At 37.2% G+C, this 22,725-nt stretch overlaps 1 protein-coding gene across 1 annotated transcript; it reads right to left on the bottom strand.

The window, feature by feature from the left end:
* Positions 1–10,065: 10,065 nt before the first annotated feature.
* Positions 10,066–17,353, bottom strand: Smp_005670 (rab11, putative). Its single transcript, XM_018799331.1, has 5 exons — positions 17,244–17,353; positions 17,095–17,206; positions 16,976–17,059; positions 14,618–14,892; positions 10,066–11,368 (listed from the first exon to the last, which is right to left on the bottom strand). Exons 1-5 carry the CDS (start codon positions 17,296–17,298, stop codon positions 11,238–11,240), a joined length of 657 nt encoding a protein of 218 aa, XP_018646610.1. The 5' UTR covers positions 17,299–17,353; the 3' UTR covers positions 10,066–11,237.
* Positions 17,354–22,725: the final 5,372 nt, after the last annotated feature.

Raw genomic sequence — 22,725 nt, 5'->3', positions numbered from 1 at the left:
GTATGAAAGCATCGATAATAAATTCGACGATTAGAAGAGTTCTAGTGTGAAGGAAAGGTAAGTTAATTGACGAGAATACACTTTCTTTCACATCTGTGATGAACAGTATTATCGAATTTATCACGGTTTACTCTTACAGACAGATTTCATGTAAAATTGTAATGAGCAGTTAGTCATATATTACTGAAATATGAATGAAAGTATCAGGCTAGTCGGAAGTTTTATTTCATGTCTGTGAATGAATAGAAAAAAGCAACTGTTCCAAATAAACTTCATATTAGTCAGTCGTTACCTTGTTCAGATTGTTTAATAATTCCGGATCACTGCCTTTAAAAGTAGTTTAAGCTAATCCTACAGAATAACATAAAATAGATGGAATATGGTTTGTAGGGGAATCCCGAATGCATGTTTTTTCTTGTTTGGGAATCGTCAGCTGGATATACGTAAGTCCTAGAGATGATAGTCACTGCAGGTCTTGAACATAGTGTCGTTCACTTCAAATGCGACCGCGCTATCCACTACACTACCCAGTTGAATTAGCCACCTACATGTGTAACAGGTATGAGTTGGAATTTAATTTGAAACAGTTTGGATAGTGAAGATGGAAGTATACTAAGCTGATTCAATTTCAATCAAAATATCAATAACAGAATAATTGAATCTAGACCTGTTTACTTTCTCAATATTGTCGTAGTTTTCTCAAATGTTGATAAAGTTTGTTCCATATTATGGCTACTGCTGAGGAGTCCCATATTAGGACGAAACGGCCGTCCAGTGTTTCCAGGTTTTCCATGGTGGTCTAGCTTCAATTGACTCATGCTTTCTACTATGAAAAATACTAAATCTCCACAAAACCCCTTCTGATAACAATACATATATCTACAGCATTCACATACTTCCTTCAAACTACCAACTGTTACATATATCAAACTAGACTAATTCGATTAGTAGTCACACAAATACACTCAACCCTAACAGATTGGCGTCTGACGAAATTTCTGCACGGATTTCGAAAGCTTGTTTGGCTTTTGCCAATTTACGTCACCTAACGAGGAGGCGCGATATCCATCTATCAATTAAAGGACGAGTATACTGTGCGACAGTTCATTCTATTCTACTTTACAACTGCGAAACATAACCAGTAAGTGTAGAAGATACTCGTAAGCTATATGTCTTAGAAAAATTACTCGCATCTGCTGGGATCACCAGGTAAGTAATAGCGAGGTTAGATGCAGAGTAATAGAAAATGTGGTAAATCAGTTGATGAGGTCATGAATCTTCATCGACTTAGATGGTTGGGTCACGTGTTACGTATGCCTGAACACCGATGATGACTAGTGTTGGAGATGGTTGGGAGAACGTTCGCGGTGGCCAAACCAACACATGTCATCAGTCCATAAAGTCGCTAACTTCTGGTCTGAGTCATGTTGGTAGATGCAGATTACTTGGTTGTGATCTGAGCGATTATCATGACCAATGATTGGAGACTGTAGTCGACATGGCTCAGAATCGTTCAATATACCGCAAGTGTATACACTCTTTTTCCTCCCTTAAACCATGACATAAAAATTGTTTTACACTTTTCTTTCTACGAAGTAGTTCTTTCTTCCTGTATTATATCCTTATACACAATCCTTCATTCTATTAATTTGATGGTCACCTTGTTGTGCTGATGATGTGTGTCGATTTTGACCGATGCATATATGTACCTGGTCCTACGTTGTAGCTAACTGACTGACTGATACGCGCGCACACACACACACAACGAATAATCGATAGAATTAAGTCAACATATAATTTCGGTGACATTTTACACTAGACAATTACTGAATGGTGCATCAAACAATAAGTGAAATAACCAATCAATCAATAGAATAACACAAAAGACACCAACAATGATCAAAATTAAGAATACCATATTGAAGTTGTTATGAACAGAACACAGGTGAGGACAACGGAATGTATTTAGACAAATTACAGACTACCTCACTAAATTCTGATAACCATACATTAAACAGTTAATTTGCAAAATAACAATCAATTGTCTCAATCTTAACTGTTCCCTCTGTAAATATCAATCCATCTTCTCTCATTTCATTGTTCATGCATTTTCATACCGATTGCGCTTCATTCCTGTTCGTTCCTTATCGATCTTCTGCCAAAATACATTCTATGTCTAACCATTACCATATACTACTTATGAGGATATAAGTAGAAAACACTACAAAATGATTACATCATGTGCCATCTCCACCTATAACCTATCACATAAGTCATTCATATAGTTACCAACTCATACATTTCTTTTAGAATGAACAACTAACATACATAATACATTGTACATCACTATTCTTCACATAGAGAATAGTTTTGTTTACTATTTGTTCTTATTGTCAACATGACAACGATAAGTAGGTTGGTTCAAACCAATATTGGTGTGAGCTTCTATTCATAAGAATAGGTCATATTTGCAATTGAAAGCAAATTGATTCTCATTGTTTATGAGAGAGAATTAGTCTAGAAACATTGAAAGGATACTGAATTAGCCCCACTAATTTTGTATATCCATTAGGTTTTATAGATTTTGTGATCTTTGTTCTTAATATTCCCCATTGTTATTTCATTAATAGAGACTGACCAGTTGCAGTCCTAAAATCATCAATGGGAAGATTCAAACAAACTATACTAAGTGAATTTAAACTTCACCCCATCGCACAAGCAAGTGGATATCAGGACTCAGTAGTTGAGTGGATAAAGTGATGGCGTTTGAAGCTAAATGTAATGGGTTCGAGTTCCAGTATGAACATCAACTCAGAGATGCAGGTACATCCAGCTGACGAGTCCCAAGTAATACGAAACGCGCGTCCTGGATTCTACTCCTAGCCACTATCCATCTTTGCTTACAAGACATCTTTAGTTTCAATTCAGTATCTTTAGTCAATAAGCGTACAGTTAATTGCCTTGACTTCATTCGAATTAATGGTGAATGAATTCCGAAAATTAAGCCATCATGCTAGAATTAGTTTTCAGTTTCCAAAGTAGCACGTTTGTCAGTCGGTCATAATCAACGTAGAGCATGGCAAACATGTACACTAGCACAAGTTGTCATACCATGTAGACAAAACGAGATGAAATTGACTGAAGAGACTGATATAGTGTAGCAACAATGACAACGAGAAAGAACAGACATCGAGACGATGGTTTGAGAAGGCTGGAATAAAAGGTATGTATGAAGGAAAACTGGTACGCAAGATGAGGAGGTAGATAAGGAGTTAATTCATATGCACTACTGTGACCAATTCAGAGATATGTCACCTAAACTCTCCAGTCACTGAACATTACTATCACTCAGACCCCAATCACATAGTCCACATTTACCAGTATGGTTTATACCAGTGGTCAATAAATTCATGAACTGATGCCACTTTTCAGTCTGCTTTGGCTCATACTCGTATGCCAACAAGCATTGACTGTCAAGATAGGTGGAAATAAGACACAGAACATTTGTTCTAACCACCTTAATCGATAAACATTCACAACGTTATAAATCTAGCCTAGTACCACATTCTTAACTTCAAAATTTCTCAATCGATCGTTTCATGAGACTTGAGCAATACTTCAAAGAAATTTGTGATCAACAACTCTCAACCTACACAGGTCTCCTACTTTCAGTGATCGTGTCTCATTGTCGTTATGTAATACAGAGAAAATTGGAGTAGAGTAAAAATATCCATTGATTAACTGATGAACATCTTGCCTACTCCACAAGTGACGTAAGTTGTCAAAGACAAACAAACATTTCTGAATCTGTGTCGTTATTTCATTCGACCTGTAAAAATGATTCAAGGTGTTTCATCGTCAACTAACAGAAATTTAACGAATAATTTTAATAACTATTACAGTGTATGTAATAGTAATGTATGAATATAGAGTAGTATCTGACTTCTATATGAATCACATGTTAATTATTAGGTTTCACTGTCCAATTCACTTATCTATGGAGCGCTGTTACACTTAATCAATGTAACTTTGATGACAGAGAGATGACATAAAAGTTGAGCGATCAGTTTCATTGCTCAATATTCAACAATAATGGTTATAACTCGACAGTATCTGTTATTTCCAAGATTTACTAGAACATCTGAGGAGACCAACTTTGTTAAGCTTATCATTTTCTAACAGTACCTTGTTCACACTTGCATAACACCTTTAATACGGGCTTCAGACAACATTGTGAATAGTCCTAGCTCTCCAACTGCATTACTAATACTAATACCGGATATACCTGACACTATGAAATCAGAGTTGATCGGATAAATAGAGTCCGCAAAACGCTACTCAACTCTGAGTAGATAGATTGTAAGTATAAGATAGTGGTTGGAGGTGGTCAACAGGAAACCCTGGACCCGGGTTTCGTGCTACTCGGCACTCGTCATCAAGGTGTACCTGTAATCTTGAGGGAACTGGTGCTCTCTGATGGATTCGATCCCGTGTCACTCAGCTTCACAGTCACAGACGTTACCACTGAGCTATTCGGGCCGTGACTGACCTCCTGTAGGACTGAGATGTAATCATAATTGATTGATCACTGGGTGGTGATCAATGTCATGCGTGTCAAGTTTGCATTTAGAACAATATAGACAGAAATAAAATCTAATAATGTCTCATCAATAATGTAGGTTTCTGTGCTGGTATTCTGAATCACTTATCAACATAATTTACTCATACTTGCTTAGCTAAACAATTAGATCCAAGTCATTGAATAATGTGATCGGGATGAAACAGATAAGAGTAAATGACAATCATTTCAAGCACCTTATCACTCTTATTCCTCAATGCGTAACTAATAACATTCAGCTCAGGTGATTTTTATACTCCCCTGATTACTAGCTTTCCATTGATTGTCATCACAGCTTTCCCGGTTCTCAAATTAATCATAAGACTATTATTTCAATTTTGTACCGTACGGGCCCTAGTTTGGAACACGTTTATGCTGCTTTATGGTCCTGTTATTCAATTATTTAATCATGTGAATTTTAGGGCCAGTGATGCAGAGGCTAGTTCTACTGTCGTATCCTCGTCCTCTCATTGAGTCTTGTGGAAGGAAATCTTACACATCCAATCAGCGTTCGCACAGCAGACCATTTAGTCACGATATTAGTATACATTCTGTAAGGTCGAACCATTCGTAGCAGAGACATAAGTCATATCAAGTAGCCTCAGGGTCATTATAGTTGGATAGAAATGCTCAGGTTTTACACAATAAATAGGTCTACTACACCAACATGGATGTCCCTTTTCATTTTTCTATTACAATTTATAACTAGTTCGAGTACAACTGAAATCCGAACAGGACAAAATAACTGTTTCGTCCCATATTGAAACCCCATACGATTTCCCATGTACAACTTTACACAGGATAAAACGAAAATTTCCTTGTTTCACACTAAACTAATATCATTAAACAACCGATACCAATTTTCAATTTTGGTCAGCTCTGGACAAAATCGAGTCAAACTACAAATGCCCTGGTACGGCCGAGAGTGGGGAGAGTCAGCTCTCCCTCTCCAAATGCTCTCACATTGTCGTGCGTACATAACCTCTACCAGGGAAGTCCTACTCACTGCCTTCTCGTGGCGGGGTGTTGTTTACGAAATTGAGAGGACGAAAATCGAATGTCCGGAGGTTTAACCGGGTTAGTGGACACGGAAAGTCCACCTGGGGAAGTTGGAAAACCCTGATTCCAAACCAATGGTGCACATGGGCTCCAGTATCCTGAAGGAACAAATGGAGTATGAACCAGTTGATGGTCACCGGCTACCATGGGACTGCATCTCCTCACGATGCTCCACTGCCTTGTGGGTTAGACCTTTAGGTCAAAGGCTCGGGTGTGGCCCCCTAAGAAAACCACCTGCTTCGGTTTGGGCACCCGGGCAGTATCACAGCCCACACACAAATAAATAAAATGACTCATTCTACAAATTCATTGATATGAAAAGTGGAAATCCATTCCTGCTATCCTGAACTGCTGTATGTTAAAAGCAAATTCCAACTAAACTTCCATGTGTAACTAATTTCAACCCATTTTGTGATTACGGTTCTTATGTATTACAGGTTGTAGGCAGCTGACGAGAACTTAACGAAACAAAGTGAATTCGTTTTGTGACGTTCAAGGTGATAATGGGAACTATGTGTATGAAACTGTCATTGCTTTTTACTTCATTGATATTAAATGCATAACAATAGAACTGTTGATCATCAGTATAATGATTGATAATTTTTCCTGATACAGAATGATCATCCTTAACAAGTTCACATTTCAACAGATTCTGCTACTGACACTAAAATTTCAGAAACTTTAGTTCAACTATTCACATCAATCATCATCAAAATGCACTCGAGTTCAGAAATTCATTTACTTTTTCATCAACATCACATTGCAACGACTATTCAAATCCTATCAGATCACATATGTAGTGAACGAGAACACACTGAAGATGTAACACCTATTCGTAGTTTGACAACGCTTTAACCAGTAACACCTTCTACTATGAATCGCACCCACCTAGTAAAATTAAAAGTCAGAAGCGAGGAGGTTCGAAGATATATTTGACAAACCATCAATATATCGAACATCGACTGATCTAGGTTGACTAGTGATTGCAGGGGATGTTGAGCACGGCTTTCCCACTCGTGATGTGGTGCGGATGCATGATCGAACACCTTCAGCCAAGTAAGTTCATTAAAACTAATATGGTCAGCATCAAATGTCGAAAACTTACAAAGCTATTGATTTTGAGCATTTATTTACCGCTACAACACAACTGCAGAATCTCTTGATGAAATATGACAACCATACATTGAATACTCCATCACTTGTCCTTCACATTCTACAAGTCACAATCCTTTTCTACTGCTCTATCTGTTTTCCTCATGTCGACCCTTATACTCTCTTGCTTCCATACATCCCTCTTCTGATTGATGTTTACATACTACTTGTGTCAACAGACATAAGTAGTATACACCACATACATACTATTACACAAAGGTTTAGGTGAATTCCATGATTGAAGTTTCAAAATATCTCTTCAATCATATTACATAACACGATGTCAACTAATCAATAATTCATCAAATACTTTCGAATTCATTCTGTCCTGAATGAGTTCACTTCATAATTACTGGTTACATTAATGTTCTGTTGTTCTTATTACAGATTTTGTGCATAATTCAAATACCTCAAATGATCTACATTGAAAATATGGATTAGATTTCTGTATACAGTGTCATCACCATACTGTACTCTTATTGATACCAATACAGGAAAGATAACGATTATCATGACTATCACTGGTTCGAATAACAATTTGGCTAAATAAGGCAACTAAGATGACGTTGACGGTATCACTCAAGGCAAAAATCGATAAATTCAATTGATTTTCAGATGTATCATAGTACCGATGAATAGCTGATCGATCGATAGATCATGTTGATTGATTGATGTGCTCAACAAAGATAATAACCATAATAACAATAATCTGTTTGTGTGTATACATGTACCCCCTATTGTGTTTGTATGTGCTTCATTCTACATATACATATTGACATGAACTACACACAATGACAAATTGATTCCAAGAGAATTTCACCAAAACATTATTGTGTATGATTATTGAATCTTATAAAGTAACCAACCTAATTACTAACAGGTATAAATTCGTGGTTACAATTATATGAATAATGATGAGCCAGTTTTCAGTTATCAATCTAATCTATGTTACATAGATAGAATATTATGGTTGGTTGAAAACTTTACTGAACAGTAGCAACAGTAGTAGTAGTAGTAGGGATTACAGGTGGAAAGCACAGGATACTTTACTTGAATAGTTCAGCAGTGGTGATGACTTTCGTGTGTTGCTGTCCAATTCAGTTATCAACATACACTTCTATATTTAACCAACCGAATTACACAGAGTTATAGAAGACAAAAGCTGGGTGAAAACATTGTGTTTCTTCTACTACGGCATTGGTGCATACAAGTAAATACAACTCTGTTATTCATAATAGCCTGACTGTATTTCCCTGTCACCAACAGGTCAGATGTCCGGAATTGTTTCACTCAAAGTACACATTCTGATACTAATCGATGTTTGAAGAATGAAACTCATCATGCATACAGACTAGAGTGATATAATTAAATTCTGTGAGAAAAATTAAACCACTTCCAAACCAATCTATGAGTGATTACTGCAAACAGTTCAATCATAATAGAGCGAATCGGTTGTCAAATGGGGGAAAATAGTTCGTAAGCTGAGTTCCTGTTTGGCCACCCTCACTGACCAATCACGTTTGCTTTCACCCCCACACATCGGGGACAGACAACATAGGTGACCATCAATGGATTACAACTCATTTAAATACCAGTTGTAATCTGCAAATCAACAAGCCACTTACAGAATATCAGAGGAAAAAACAAACACCGTTGAGACTCACGTCAAACTACACTGCCTTGCACGACTACACAGATGTTAATAGAAGTGAATTATCGAGATATTAGTCGCACAAACTGTTTTCGGTCACTCAGACAAGAACAACACCAAGTTACTTAAGCGTCGTATACGATACAATGAATTATAAGGGATCACATGAAACGTTGCTAAAATACAAGGCTATAGTTTTGTACGATAGGCGTTCCACTTGTGTATGATAATCAAATAATTTCAAATATGTGACAAGTGTATAGGAAGAAATCAACTTACATCTGTGAGAAGCTACCCAGGTTTCTAGAAGGAAAAGACATCAGTAACTAATAGTGGATCAATCTGTAGATAATTTGAGACACTAAATACGTCTTATTGAAGGGACATTAGGTTTCCAAACCTCAGTGGGCTCCTGTTTCAAAAAATTCCCAGTTTACGATTTTACTCTCAATAACTAACAAATATCTCATAACTATACTACATCGATCTATAATGTGAGTGATTCCAGTTCACTAGTGTCAGGGGATAGAATTTGACCAGTTCGGTGTCAGCGGAACCATAGCACTCATCAGATATTTCTTACATAATTTAGAAGTGTTCCAACTACGATTTTCCAGTAACCTAGTAACACGAATAATCATAAGTAGAGTATTCACGATAGGCGTTAGGAAGATGAGTTCCCGCTGAAATGCAAAACGCAAAAACACTGAATAGTCTCAATATTTACATGATGGAAGTTAAACCAATGGAAGCCAATCGCTTTTACACACCACAGTGGAAACTTCACGTCGTCAACTACACACACCAACAGTAAGTTTTGCAGATCTTCACTAAGTATTGATTTTATATACAAATGATTAACTTCAGTGATTATACTAACAGAAATATTTAAGAACCAACTTGCAAGAGTCAAAACCCTCACGATGATAACAGCTGTAGGAGTTTATTGGAAGAAAGACAGACGCACACAAACCATAATGCAGCATCAACACACCGACTTATTGACTGTCGAACTGAGCCGTATAGGTAGATGTAGACTAACGGGCTTCAGTCATCGTGATAACCACGACCAGTGGTCGCACACTTCGGGTGATATGACTCAGAATTGGTAGCAATGATGCTGGCGTATTCACCCTATCTTTCCTCAGATCTGCAGTTTCAAAATTATTTTGTACTATCTTATCCCACGGATCGGTGCATTATTCACCCCTCATTCTCCATACTGATTCTTCACAACTAACATTGGTAGTAACATTATTTCTATCAATCTGATTTCTCACTGTAATAATGAAATATGATAACTTCCACTGATACATAGTCGTGTTACGTTTTGCTTTACGCATAACTCACTAACACTGCCAACAAAATGTTAACAATATGCAGATTCACTTTTCGTGTTTAACATTGCACAGTTATCTATTGACTTCGTAGCGAGCAACACTTAAAATGAATTTCAAATTAAGATCAATTGACAGATTCCTCCTCAGTCTCCTTAGTAACATCAGATTGCCGAAAAACTGATCAATCAAACATTACACTTCTATCCTATCACATGACAACATCAAAAACCTAAAAACACAACTTTGGGTATAAAAATCAATTTATGTTGATGAGAAGAGAAAAATTAGTTCACTAAGAAACACAGTTCACATCATAATACATATAATACAAATTCGTTTGTTTTGTTTAAAAGAGATAAAACTAGGTAAATCGACTTTCTACTGAATATCCACTTCGTCCTCATGTATTATTAGTAGTATTTTTACTACTAATATAGTCTGTGAGCTTAGTTATCATCTAGCATAGTTCAATAACAATACAGTTAGTATAAAAGGAAATTCACAGCAAGCAGAAACACAGTTTACAGAGTCATACAAAACAATCTATTCTGCACACATTAAGAAAACAAATGAGAATTCATTTCGTCAAAATATCAAAGTAATAGATAATGAAGGAAAGAATAGTGCTGCAAAAAGGTGTGTACATGTACCAGTGAGTATGCATGTCGTCAATTAGAATTATTGTTGTTGTTAACAGATACTATACAGTTCACTAGAAAGTTCTCAATTAAATAATGAACTGGGTAAAACACAGCTGTACACATACACAAACGATAAATGGTGGTGATGAGGATTGCAATGTCATTGTAGTGTGGTCTCCCATTATGCTCATTAACAACTTACTCAATCGTTTTAGTTCTTCATTTTTCAGTTTTGTGTGAGTGAATGTATCAAAGCACTACTCTCATATGATCCACACAACAAAGATTCAGTGTCCATTCTTCCCACATTTTAAACTTGTGTACAATAAGATAAAACTGCTATGAAGGGGAGAGGAGAAATATTCGAAACGATGCTGCACTACGACTACTACGATGACAACAACTCGTCTCCACTTTTTCATTCTCTCCTTTTAACTCACAAACACACACACACAAAAGCGAACACATGAAAAGTCAAAATGTGAACAAAACAAAAGTCAATGCAAATGGTTTCATCCACACAAAATAAATGAGGAATAAGTAGGGACAGTGGAGACTGAATCAGTAATCGTTAACGTACAAAATAAGAAAGACAATAGCAACCATCACTAATTTACAATTAACATAAACATTTCATCCATTGATTTGTTGTTGATTTACTGATATCAATCAATCAATCAATCGATTTATTGGCAATAATAGTTTACAGAAAAATAATTGATCAATTCTTCTCATACGAAACGGAAACATATTTTTATTTGATTATTTCCTTGTTTCTAACTACAACACCGTCGTCCACTTTTTGAACTGTCTGTGTTCGGTGAAACGATCGGTTGATTATTATATGGAGACATTTTCATGTCGACGTTACTCACTGGAGGATGTGAACGGACAGCCTCAAAAATAGCTGGACAGAATGTAAATGATAAAGAGAACAATATGACTACAAATCAAATGTTTAGCATTTATACATAAAATTTAATGAAATGTCTGTCAACATATCAGAGATTTAAAGGTAGACCCACATACACATACACATCTTACTGACGCACAATAATGGTTATTAGATATGAGAAATCGTGTATGTATTGGAAGACTATTACACACCTGATTGGTAGAATTTGAACAGTAGCACTAGAAGACTAGACAAACACAACACTGGTCACTGCCACTACTCACTGATCAATCAATTGTAAACAACTGATTCCGATGAGAAGTCGGTCATGGTTCGAATAGCTCGGTGATAACCCCTTATACTGTGACGTTGGCCAAAGCAAATCAGTTCCAATATGCTGAGAAGCATCAGTTCCCTCTCAAGGTTGTAGGTACGCATTAGTGACGAGTATCAACTAGCAAGGGGTAGGGTTTCCTCTCGACCATCTACACAATACATTAGGTTTTCACTTAAATATAGCTAGTCAGTCATTTTTATGACGATTTCAGAATACAATCGCTGTGGGAAGTTCCTGTGTGTTCAACAAGGTTAAAACGCTGTAAAATCTCAAACTTTGTAACCCGAAATAACAGATACGTTTGATCTCAATACTAATGAGTGTCTAAAGTTTGATAAAGTACGCCTGAAGATCTATAAATTATCTCCAGTTTCGCCAATTTCTCACTAAAATTAACGTTAGACATATGATTCTAAACAATGAGACAAAACCAGTTGATGTGGTTGTAGTTTTTCATTGATTAAAATGCATGTTTAACGAAATATACCCATTGAGACACAAAATAAGAAAAATCGGTCCAGTGACGAGTTCTCTTTTCAGCGAATTCACTTTTAAAGATATAAAGTCGTAAATATATACTTCTTTTTCAAAATAATAATATTAGTGACAATAAAGCTCTTGTTAAGCATGGTAACAATGAATGGGTCGCTATTTTATTGCTAACCATTGATCACAATAACCACAAAACAGTTGAAAACTAAGTTTGGATAGTCAAACTGCAACACGACAGCTACACTATGTATCTGAGGCATGTAGATGAAAGTGATAACTTTTAAAATGAAATGTCTTTGAGATATATTACAAATCAAAAGCTAAAAATAGGTCAATAAAGATTCTAATGGATGGCAATGGAGCTCGCGGATCGCAAAACGGAATAACAGATTCTAGGTAAGATGTGAGTCTTTTTTTCCAAATTCTAGAATGCCAAATGATGCAAATAGCGTTTAAATGATAATGCCAGTTTTTCACAATTCCGTTTATTATAATTCCTGATGAGGAATCCAGGATATAATACTATGTCTTGAAGAAGATTGTTCCTTGGTTATCAAACACACACTAATTACGAAATCTTCCAGTTTGACAAGTGTACACTCAACAGAGAAATATCACGATTCTCTATAAAGTTCCAAACGACTAGTATTGAGTAAAGAATAGTCATTTGCTTCTAATCTAGTCCGTTATGAGTTGTCATTGCTATTTACCTATTCCATCAATAATCTTTGACCATTCAGGGCCTATCATTTTATGAGGTTTATGTTAGAAAGCTGTCAAGACAAAAGCAACTAGCACTATAATAATAACTGTAACATGATAATCGGTTGGTGGCGAATATGTATTGTTGAGCGATTTGAGACTTCATGATGATATTTTTGGATTTTTTGAAGCCAATGCTGGACTGAGCCTGTTCACGAACTGCCCTTTGATGTTGAGCCATTGGTAATAGCTGACGAGTTCGTGTATATGATTGGATTGGAGTCCTGTTGACGAGATGACAAACGGCATTAGCCTACATATATTAAGGGAACAGGAGTGGATAATGTTAACCTATAACCTTTGGTGCCATCACGACGTTAGCATAGTTCTCAAATTTCAGGTGCACAAAGGTTTGACATGAACAATTTTGCTTTGTTTATGTGAAACCCGTTTTCACTGAGTTAAGGATGTTGGACGGCTTTCGATGATCGAGCGTTCATTCAGCAAAATGATAACATTACTATACTAATCTCAGAATCATTGTACAGAAGTTGAGATACACTAATGTATCTGGGTAGTACTTTATCTACAAATATATGCATGAAAAAGTATTTATACTCAACTCCATCTAAGCAAAAATACGTTGTAGGTAGATGGCAGTTTCAGGAACGCTAAGAAATATTAGGCAAATTAGTGTTCACCAACATCAACCGAATGTTCAGGTAATTAATTTCTACACCCTTTTTCTATGGTGTATATCTCATACATGGAAGTGAAGGCACAGATTTAACAACATTTCGGTGACTAAATGTGTCCATAAACCGTAAACATAAAGTTGTTACATCATCATATTGATAAAGTAAGGACGTATACAAGAGGTGTCATGGACAGTGATACTGACGTTTACCCTGATATAGTATAGTGTCACATTCAATCTTTTATAAAGTTACAAAAACCAATAATCAAGTAATAATAGACGGAAATCGTAACAAATATCCCTCAAATACCAAATAACACTGATGAATACAAGATTATTATTCAAATACATCTTCATTCATAGACCAATACTATAAAACCGCTCTCCGCTCACCATTCAATGTAACACGTAAAAAAAAGAACAACAAATTCGTACATCAGACTACAAAACAACACTTCAAAAGTAAAAATTGACAATGCTACTAACAATGTAAGGGTTGAATTAGATGGTGCGTGGGTATGAGATACACTCAAAGTGTGAAGATCAGTGATACTACACGGTTGCTTGAATCAAAGTAAGTAGAGTGAGGTTTGAAGCTGGGACTCAGTGGCTGAAAGTCGAACGCCTTGACCATTAAGCCACAGCTCCATTATTGAATATTCACCTCCTACTCTCAATGTAAGAGACTCAGCGAACATGCTTGTACAACATAACACAGTTTTCCAACATTAAATTCACTGAGAAACAAAGACATCATTTTGCAGCCAGATTCATACTATTCTTTTATGTGGTAACAAAGATGAACCATTATCATCCTAGCAAAATATTTATTCTTCGGGGTACTTTGTTGACGAGAACCAACGAACCTCGTTAAATATTAAAGCCCTAAAGATTCCCAGTTAAATGGTGAGCTAACGTGATCTATGGAAAGGATAAACCAAAAAGCATTGAAAAAACAAAACCTAATTCACTGAGTTAAGTTTATCTTTTCAGTCAAAACTTAAATCATCATGCTTTAAAATATAAAACTAACTTTTAAGAATGTAATAGAAAGCGTTTTCAACGCCGGTGGATTCCAAAGCTGAGGTTTCCATAAAAAAAAGTCCATGCCTTTCAGCCCAAAGCTTCGCATCTTCCGTCTGCACAGTTCGAAGATGCCTAAGGTCACATTTATTACCAACCAACATGACAACCATATCTAGTTCAACATTGTTTCGTAACTCGAGTAACCAGTGTTCGAGATTGTTGAAAGTCTCTCGTTTCGTGATATCGTAAACCAACAGCGCACCAACAGCACCACGGTAATAGCTTCAAGAGAAAACATTAAAATATGTCGTAAATTACGTCTGAAGGTATTTAGTGAAATTAAAACTTTATCGAAGTTAAAAAAACGAAAGTGGGCCAAATTCCAGACATACTATGTCAAAAGACCTCTTACATACTACAATACTAAAATTAACTTGATTTCAGGTCAGTCAGCGACAACGTACGACCAAGCACATATATGCATCGGTCCAAGTTACCTCGTTAGCACAATAAGATGAACACCGGATTCATAGAAGTAATTAATTTAGTGGTGGTAGTATATAAAGAACGGTTGTATATAAGGATATAGCATAGGAAGGAAAAAAGTTATGAAGCAATTTTAATCTCAATGTTTAAGGGAAGACAGAAAGTGTATACACCTGCGCCATTGTGATCGATTCTCAGCCATGTCACCTAGAGTCTCCAACCATTGGTTACGATAGTCACGCGGACCCCAACCAGGTAGTCTGCATCTACCAACATGGCTCAGACTAGAAGTTAGTGACTTCAAGCACTGATGCCATGTTTTGGTTTGGCCGCCCCTAACTCTCTTCCAACCATCCCCTACACTAGTCAACATTGCGCGTCGTGGTAATCGGTGTTCAGGCATACGTAACACGTGGCCTAACCATCTCAGTTGATGAAGATTCATCACCTCATCAACTGATTTACCATCATTCCCTAATACCCTGTGTCTAACCTCACTATTACTTACCCGGTGATCCCAGCAGATGCGAGCAATATTTCTAAGGCATCTGTGGTCAAATACTAGTAACTTACGAGTATCTTCTACTCTTAATGGCCATGTTTCACAGCCGTAAAGTAGAACAGAGCGAACTGCTGCACAGTATACTCGTCCCTTAATTGATAGACAGATATCTCGTCTTCGCCATAGGTGACGTAAGTTGGCAAAAGCCAAACGAGCTTTCTGAATCCGTGCAGAGATTTCGTCAGACACCAACCCATTAGGGCTGATCAGACTTCCAAGATAAGTGAAGTTGTCGACGCGTTCGACTACTTCACTCCCTATCCTTAGTTCAGGTGTTGACGCAGGCCAGTCCTGGAGTAACAATTTACATTTGGATGGGGAGAAACGCATCCCAAACATCCTGGCATTATTACTCAGTTTCAACAGAAGACTTTGCATTTTGTCAGCGTCTTCAACAAACAGGACTATGTCATCTGCGTATTCTAAGTCGATAAGTGAACCTCCTAGTAGATCAATTCCTGAAAATGGAGTCGATGAGAGTGTTATTTCCAGCAACAGGTCTATAATGAAGTTAAACAAAAATGGAGATAGTGGACAGCCTTGACGGACACCACTTGAAGTTGTAAAATCATATGACAGTCCGCCATAAGCTCTCACTCGACTGGTAGTGTTCGAGTAAAGAGCCTTCACAAGGTTTATGTACTTCTCAGGTACACCTTTCAATGACAGACACTCCCACAGAACCTCTCGGTCTACAGAGTCAAATGCTGCTTTCAAGTCAAGAAAAACTATCATTGTCGGACGCCGACAAGCGTGTCTGTACTCTAAAACTTGACGAATGGTGAATATGTGGTCGATACAGCCAAGACCAGGTCTGAAGCCAGCCTGATTTTCTCGTGTTTGCAGGATTCCACTGTCAACCAATATCCATCTTTAATAACATCCTAACGTCTTGCCTTCAAAAAGCATGAACATTTAACATCAGGGTTCTACACATTAAAATACATGGAATGATTATCAACTTGCTTGTCCACGATGTACTAATTTGAGGATGATTGTGCTTTATTCTGATGATGATCTATCCACTGTTCAGACTAATTAAAAGAAATAAGTACAACGACCCAAACTTTCGACTTCCTGTGCACTTTAAGACTACCAAAAAACGTATAATGTCGAGATACTTTGGTAAAATACTACATTAAGTAATCGGTGCACAGCTGCGTTTTAGTTGGACGCAATTATTTTTACAACATATATTTGTGCAATCATTAGGAAGAGCAAGCACAACTAAAAAAGCAATTCAAAAACTAAAAACCAATATTCGCCAGTTTTTTAGATATGGCACTGAACTATTTACATAAAAAGTTGTAAACTCACGCAGCTGTTATAGCTCGATAACGTTCCTGACCAGCAGTATCCCAGATCTGGGCCTTTATAGTCCTTCCATCAATTTCCACACTCCTAGATGCCATTATTAATATTTACTAAAGACTCACTTTGTAGCGAACTCAACGCCGATTGTACTTTTACTCTCCAAATTAAACTCGTTTCTTGTGAAACGTGAGAGTAAGTTACTTTTCCCGACACCCGAATCTCCGATCAGTACAACTTTTCAATTGAGATAAATTGCTACCACTTTTATTACCTTTAAACAGATAATCGTACTCATCATCTTTACCAGACATAGAACCTCCATACATCGTCAACTCTCTCGAAAACCTGACTGTGCAAACTGTAGCAGTAAATTAAAGTAGTGAAGTATTAAAAGACCGTGTCCAATGTTTCATTGTACTGCTTGTCTAAAATCCAATATATTAGTGATAAGTTTCTATATGCCAATGGATTTCTTTTCGCTCACTCCTTGTGGTTTTGTTAAGGCTTCAACTCTTTGATAATATACAATGGGCAGTAGTCTAGTCACTCGACTGTAACAATACTAATTGTTCGGTAGTTATTCATGGGTTTATATATTTGTTAATCCAAGTGAGTGTATCCAATTCATGGCTGTATGGCTTCTGAAACCATCAGCCGTCACAGTACCAGGGAGGAGTCGGTCCGGTTGCATTGTGAAAATAAATAAAGTGAAAATTCGAATGCAACGAGAAAACAATTTGTAGAAAGTATTAAGTTAATTATTTGGTGAGCCAGACAATGTGGGAAAATTGAAGTGTGCGAGTAAAACGGCAGAAAGAGGGACAAAAGAATAAGCTGTTGATACATGGTAGTGATGATGGTAGTTAGGTCTCGAGATATATGTCAGGTACAGTTAGTCCAAGTAGGAGATGGTAATCCATGTGTGAGCTCGTATTTATCAGGTCTCTTCGTGCAGCTATCAACTGAGAGACTTGTGCTCACTTAGTCGGATAGAGCATCCAAAATGAGGGAAACTCTTTGTGAGACAAAGTGAGGACGTATCTGAGTATTATTTATTTGATGTTCAATATTCCGGTGGTTACCTTTTAAGATGCCACAGGTATTAGGAGTTTCACAACGCTTTTACACATAACACCTTTATAATCGAGGTATACCAACCCAGTCAAATCAGAATTCAAATATGTAGCGGTCTCAAGATATATTTGTGAGTTCACCGATTTATCATGAAGCGTGTGGAGATAGTTGGGACAGACTTATTTTGCAACTGGTTATTGCTACTATCTGCATTTCTTCCACCGATTCTAACAACTGGTACATATACTATGAGTGTCTGTAACATGTTTGCTTGAAAACGCATGACCTTATGTCTTCCTTCTTCGTTTTGAATCCCCATAGCATGACACACTGATTATCGCTCACGAATACATTGATGCACACATATGCCTCTTATTCTCAATTACCTGCTGCTACTATACAGTCCTCATCAGCTTCTTTAGTCCATTGTAGACAGTCATACCGGATACGAAGTAGTGATATCGGTTCGCAAAACATCTTATTTTAAATGTTGACGGTTTCATCGAAACTGACTTCTTGAGGATGCTTAGGCAGGATATAATTTTCACACTTTTGATACTCGTTGGGACCAAGTTTCTGTAACAGTAACCGGACTTTCTTAGCGTCGTCCACGGTGACAAGTTCTGTTTAGAAAATATATTCTGTTCTTCCAAACCATGTTTCAAACGTATGACCACCATTTGCATCAAAAATAAGTTCTGGAGTAGACTGGGATATAACTCGAAGCCTTTGTGGTTTGGAATATCTGATTGGATAGAAGGTCCCTCCAAAACCACTTCCAGGAGTTTCTGTTGAGAAGCCAACACCTGCTGCTGCTGTTGCTGCTGTAATAGCAACTGCAGTTGTTCGAGAAAATGCCATTTTTTCACTGCTACCATTATCATCATTATTATTAACATCTTTTAACCTCGAAAATCTTTCCCAATTATTATGACCTCTTTTTTTCCAAAACCCACGTAAGCAATTGCCATGACCTTCGCCCTGTTAATTACCACGTGACAAAATCGCCAATCAGAATACTGACTTATATGACCTCGTTTTTTTGCGGAACCAATGATACGTCAAAACGGCACTGGCAGCCTTATGTCAACTTCCAATACATTGTAGTCCTTCTGGTACAGCATTAACCGTTGAATCCAGCGCACAATATCGGCCCCCACCATAATAATCGTATATTTCGGACACGCTTGGTTTATATACAAGCAGACCGGACCGCGTCACACCACAGCATGAAAATAATAGTTATATAGGATCAAGCCAAGAGTGGCTATATGAGAGGCTGTAACAAATAGACTGACAATAACTTAAGAATGGTAAATCGTACAATCATAGTTAATAGGTCGAATAAAAGCTTATGGTAAAAGGAATATGGATATACATATGATCTAGTCATTTAATGGTTATCCAATGGGAATATGTGTAATTATAGTCCGTAAATAATTTCTAGCAATTACCATCCATTTATTCTTCGTTAGGATGTAACGACAACAACAGTCGTAAATATAGCATATAGTTCGCAACTTTAATGGCAGTATGTATGACTCTGGTTGAATCAAACGGATGTTGTTGTGGAAACATAAATACCTCCAACGCTCGTATGTGATTATCGACTCAATTCGCGTTAACGAATAACGGAATAAAATAAACCAAATACGAGAATGAAGTTTGAATGCTTAATTCTGTTCAATCGTTGATTCGAACAGACAAACAAAGAAACGAATTGAAAAAAGCGAAACGAGTCGAAGTGACGCGCAGTAGAAAAGACAGGCGACTCAACTCGTTCTGATGAAGCGTGACTCGATATTCATGTTCAGACAAAGTAAGTTACAGAAACGTGATGACTACGGTAAGCAATCAGCACCCGAACGTTCACATAAAAACAGTCACGGTTAATAAACGAATAATTGACAAGGTCGAAATGTGAGTTGTAATGAATGGATGAATTGGTCTGTCCAGAAGTTGGAATAACCTATGTGGGCTTGACACGGTACCAGACACTACAGAACAGCATACGCAAAGTCCCTTCACAGAATTTTGGTCTACTTCATTATTAGCACTATTGTAATAATGGACCTAATCCTAAAATTGTAAAAATATCTTGATTTGACTACCTAATCTACGAGATCCTTCGTGGAATTCCCATCATTGTCTACACTGACTCGTCGTATCGTAACGATCCGCGAGATAACATTTGGCGTTTCTAAAGTGGATATTTAGACTAAAGATAGCATAATATATTTAATGTTCGCAAATACAAGTTACACAGGAACCACGTCTGCGAGACTGAGCCATGCCATCTGACAGAATTATTGAATGTTCCCGCGTTCTCCATTGGTAACCTTCTCTTCTTGTTAATTGTTGAACATAAATCATTTCAGAAATCATGTGCTCGGTTTTAAAAGTCGTGTGGTTAGTGTCTAATACCACTACATATTTTAACAAGCCTGGATTTAGCCTGTTCCTGAACTGCCTTTTGGTGTTGAGCCATTGGAAATAGCTGACGAGTTCGTGTATATGATTGGATTGGAGTCCTGTTGGGAGAATAACAAACGGCACTAGCCTACATATATTAAGGGAACAGGAGTGGATGATGTTAACCTATAACCTTTGGTGCCGTCACGACGTTAGCATAGTTCTCAAATTTCAAATGCACAAAGGTTTGACATGAACAATTTTGCTTTGTTTATGTGAAACCCGTTTTCACTGAGTTAAGGATGTTGGACGGCCTCTGGTGATCGTGCGTTAACATTTGTAAGACTGCTCATATAATTTAGGTAACCTCCTACGTACGACAATCCCACTCAATGCCGTATCAAATCAAAGTCACGTTGATTCTGGTGAGGAGGCGGTGTAGTGGTATTGAACCCTAACCACACGATCTCTAAAGCCGATCACATAATTACTGAAAGGATATGTGTTCAACATCTAACTTCAATTGAAGGTAAGCAATGGTGAACTCGAGAACAATTCAATTAATCTAAAATCTTGGCTCAGTTTTGAAGACGCGGTCATTCCTGTGTAACTTATCTCTTTCATTCATGTTGAATAAATTGTTCTATCTTCAGCCTAAATCTGTTGTTTAGAGACTCCAAACAATATATGGTTGATTCTTACGTCACGATGAGCCAATATAAACAATCATGGGAATGCCACGAAAGATCTCGTAGAATAGGCAGTCAAATTATTACGTTTCTACAATTCGAGGATTAGGTCTACTACTATGGCAGTACTAATACCATAGTGGACCACAATTCTACAAGTGTATCTGCCTTGAAGGCTGTCCATTTAGCTATATTCTCCGAATTTCTATTCGTCGCAGTAAATATCTCAAAAAGGATAGAGAGATTCGACGTCTAAGGTGGTTTTTCGCTACCTGCTTGGAGGGTTCCACATTAGCGCTGAAGTGTTGAAACGGTTTAATCAACATTCGACCACTGATAATTCGAAGTATTAACCCTTGCGTCACGCAGAACTGGAAACAACCAAATCCTGATAAACTTGCATCAGCATATAAGCACACCTTGGTCATCACAGAATCTCTCCTACATTCAGGAGTCTCATCCTTCTGTTCTCTTCATGTTTATAGGAACTCTCCACTTTGGAAGACAGTGAAGACAACTCATTCATACCAACAAATTGCTAGCATTACCATACTAATCACAGAATCACGGTACAGAAGTTGAGATACACTAATGTATCTGGGTATTACTTTATCTACAATTATATGCATGAAAAAGTATTTATATTCAACTCTGTCTAAACAAACACACGTTGTAGGTAGATGACAGTTTCAGGAACACTAGGAAATCTTAAACAACTTAGTGTTTACCATTACCAACCGAATGTTCGATGTATCCACATTCATTGATATAAGCGAGGATGTATCATGACCTTTTGACTGTCAATTGAAGTTCGTGCAGGCGAAGATGGAGAAGGCGTTCAGTTTCTTCGATATAGTGTTAATCGTAGTCGCAACAATTTGTTTTGCAGATGATGTTCCGTTTTTCTTCTTACTTAATCTCTTCACTAGGTTTGCAAAGGATTAATGGAAGTGGTTCTCCTGATTTGTGTTACACGTACTCCAATCGGCTTCAATAATCTCGTCGTAATTTCTGATATGTCTTTAATTTATGGCAGGATGGTTCGTTTTTTGGTTACTGTATTTTCCTGAGCTGCGAGTGAGTTTTGTTGTGTTCTCACCTTCCTGAATAAAGTTTGCACCATGTATTTTTAAAGACTTCTTAGGTTGTTGCCATTTTTATTTTGAATTTTACCTATGATGATAGGTATTCTTTACATTTGAGTATCCAGTTTTCCTGTATCACTTCTTGCGATTAACACATCCAAGAATGGTAGTTTATCATTTAACTCCTTTTTCACTGTGAATTTTTTTGAAATCCAAGAAGTTGTTGACCAGATTGTAGGTGTCTTCTTGCTCATCCATTTTGACGATGACGAATGTGCCGTCCGCACAAGCAATCCAAATTCTTAGCTTGATCATTGGTAATATCGATACTTCCAGTTTCTGAATCACTGCTTCTGCAATTGGTCCTGATGTTAGTAATTCTGTTCTTGTTCCTGTCGTTTGTTCCCAGATTTGGCTAGGGAGTGAAAGTAAGATGTTGAGCACAAACAGATGAGTTCTAGTAAAATTTGACTTTTAATTCCTGGGAGATTCA

Source organism: Schistosoma mansoni (genome assembly GCF_000237925.1).
Source record: "Schistosoma mansoni, WGS project CABG00000000 data, supercontig 0148, strain Puerto Rico, whole genome shotgun sequence".
NCBI lineage: Eukaryota > Metazoa > Platyhelminthes > Trematoda > Strigeidida > Schistosomatidae > Schistosoma > Schistosoma mansoni.
Note: the sequence above shows the minus strand (reverse complement) of the source record. Positions and strands in the feature narration are given on the sequence as shown.

Excerpts from the sequence above, each read along its gene's own strand:
- Smp_005670 (XM_018799331.1), bottom strand. The coding sequence starts at position 17,298 with ATGTATGGAGGTTCTATGTCTGGTAAAGATGATGAGTACGATTATCTG. Across the intron at positions 17,207-17,243 it reads GTACGATTATCTGTTTAAAG|TTGTACTGATCGGAGATTCG; the intron begins GTAATAAAAGTG and ends TCAATTGAAAAG. Across the intron at positions 17,060-17,094 it reads GGCGTTGAGTTCGCTACAAA|GAGTGTGGAAATTGATGGAA; the intron begins GTGAGTCTTTAG and ends AATGGCATCTAG.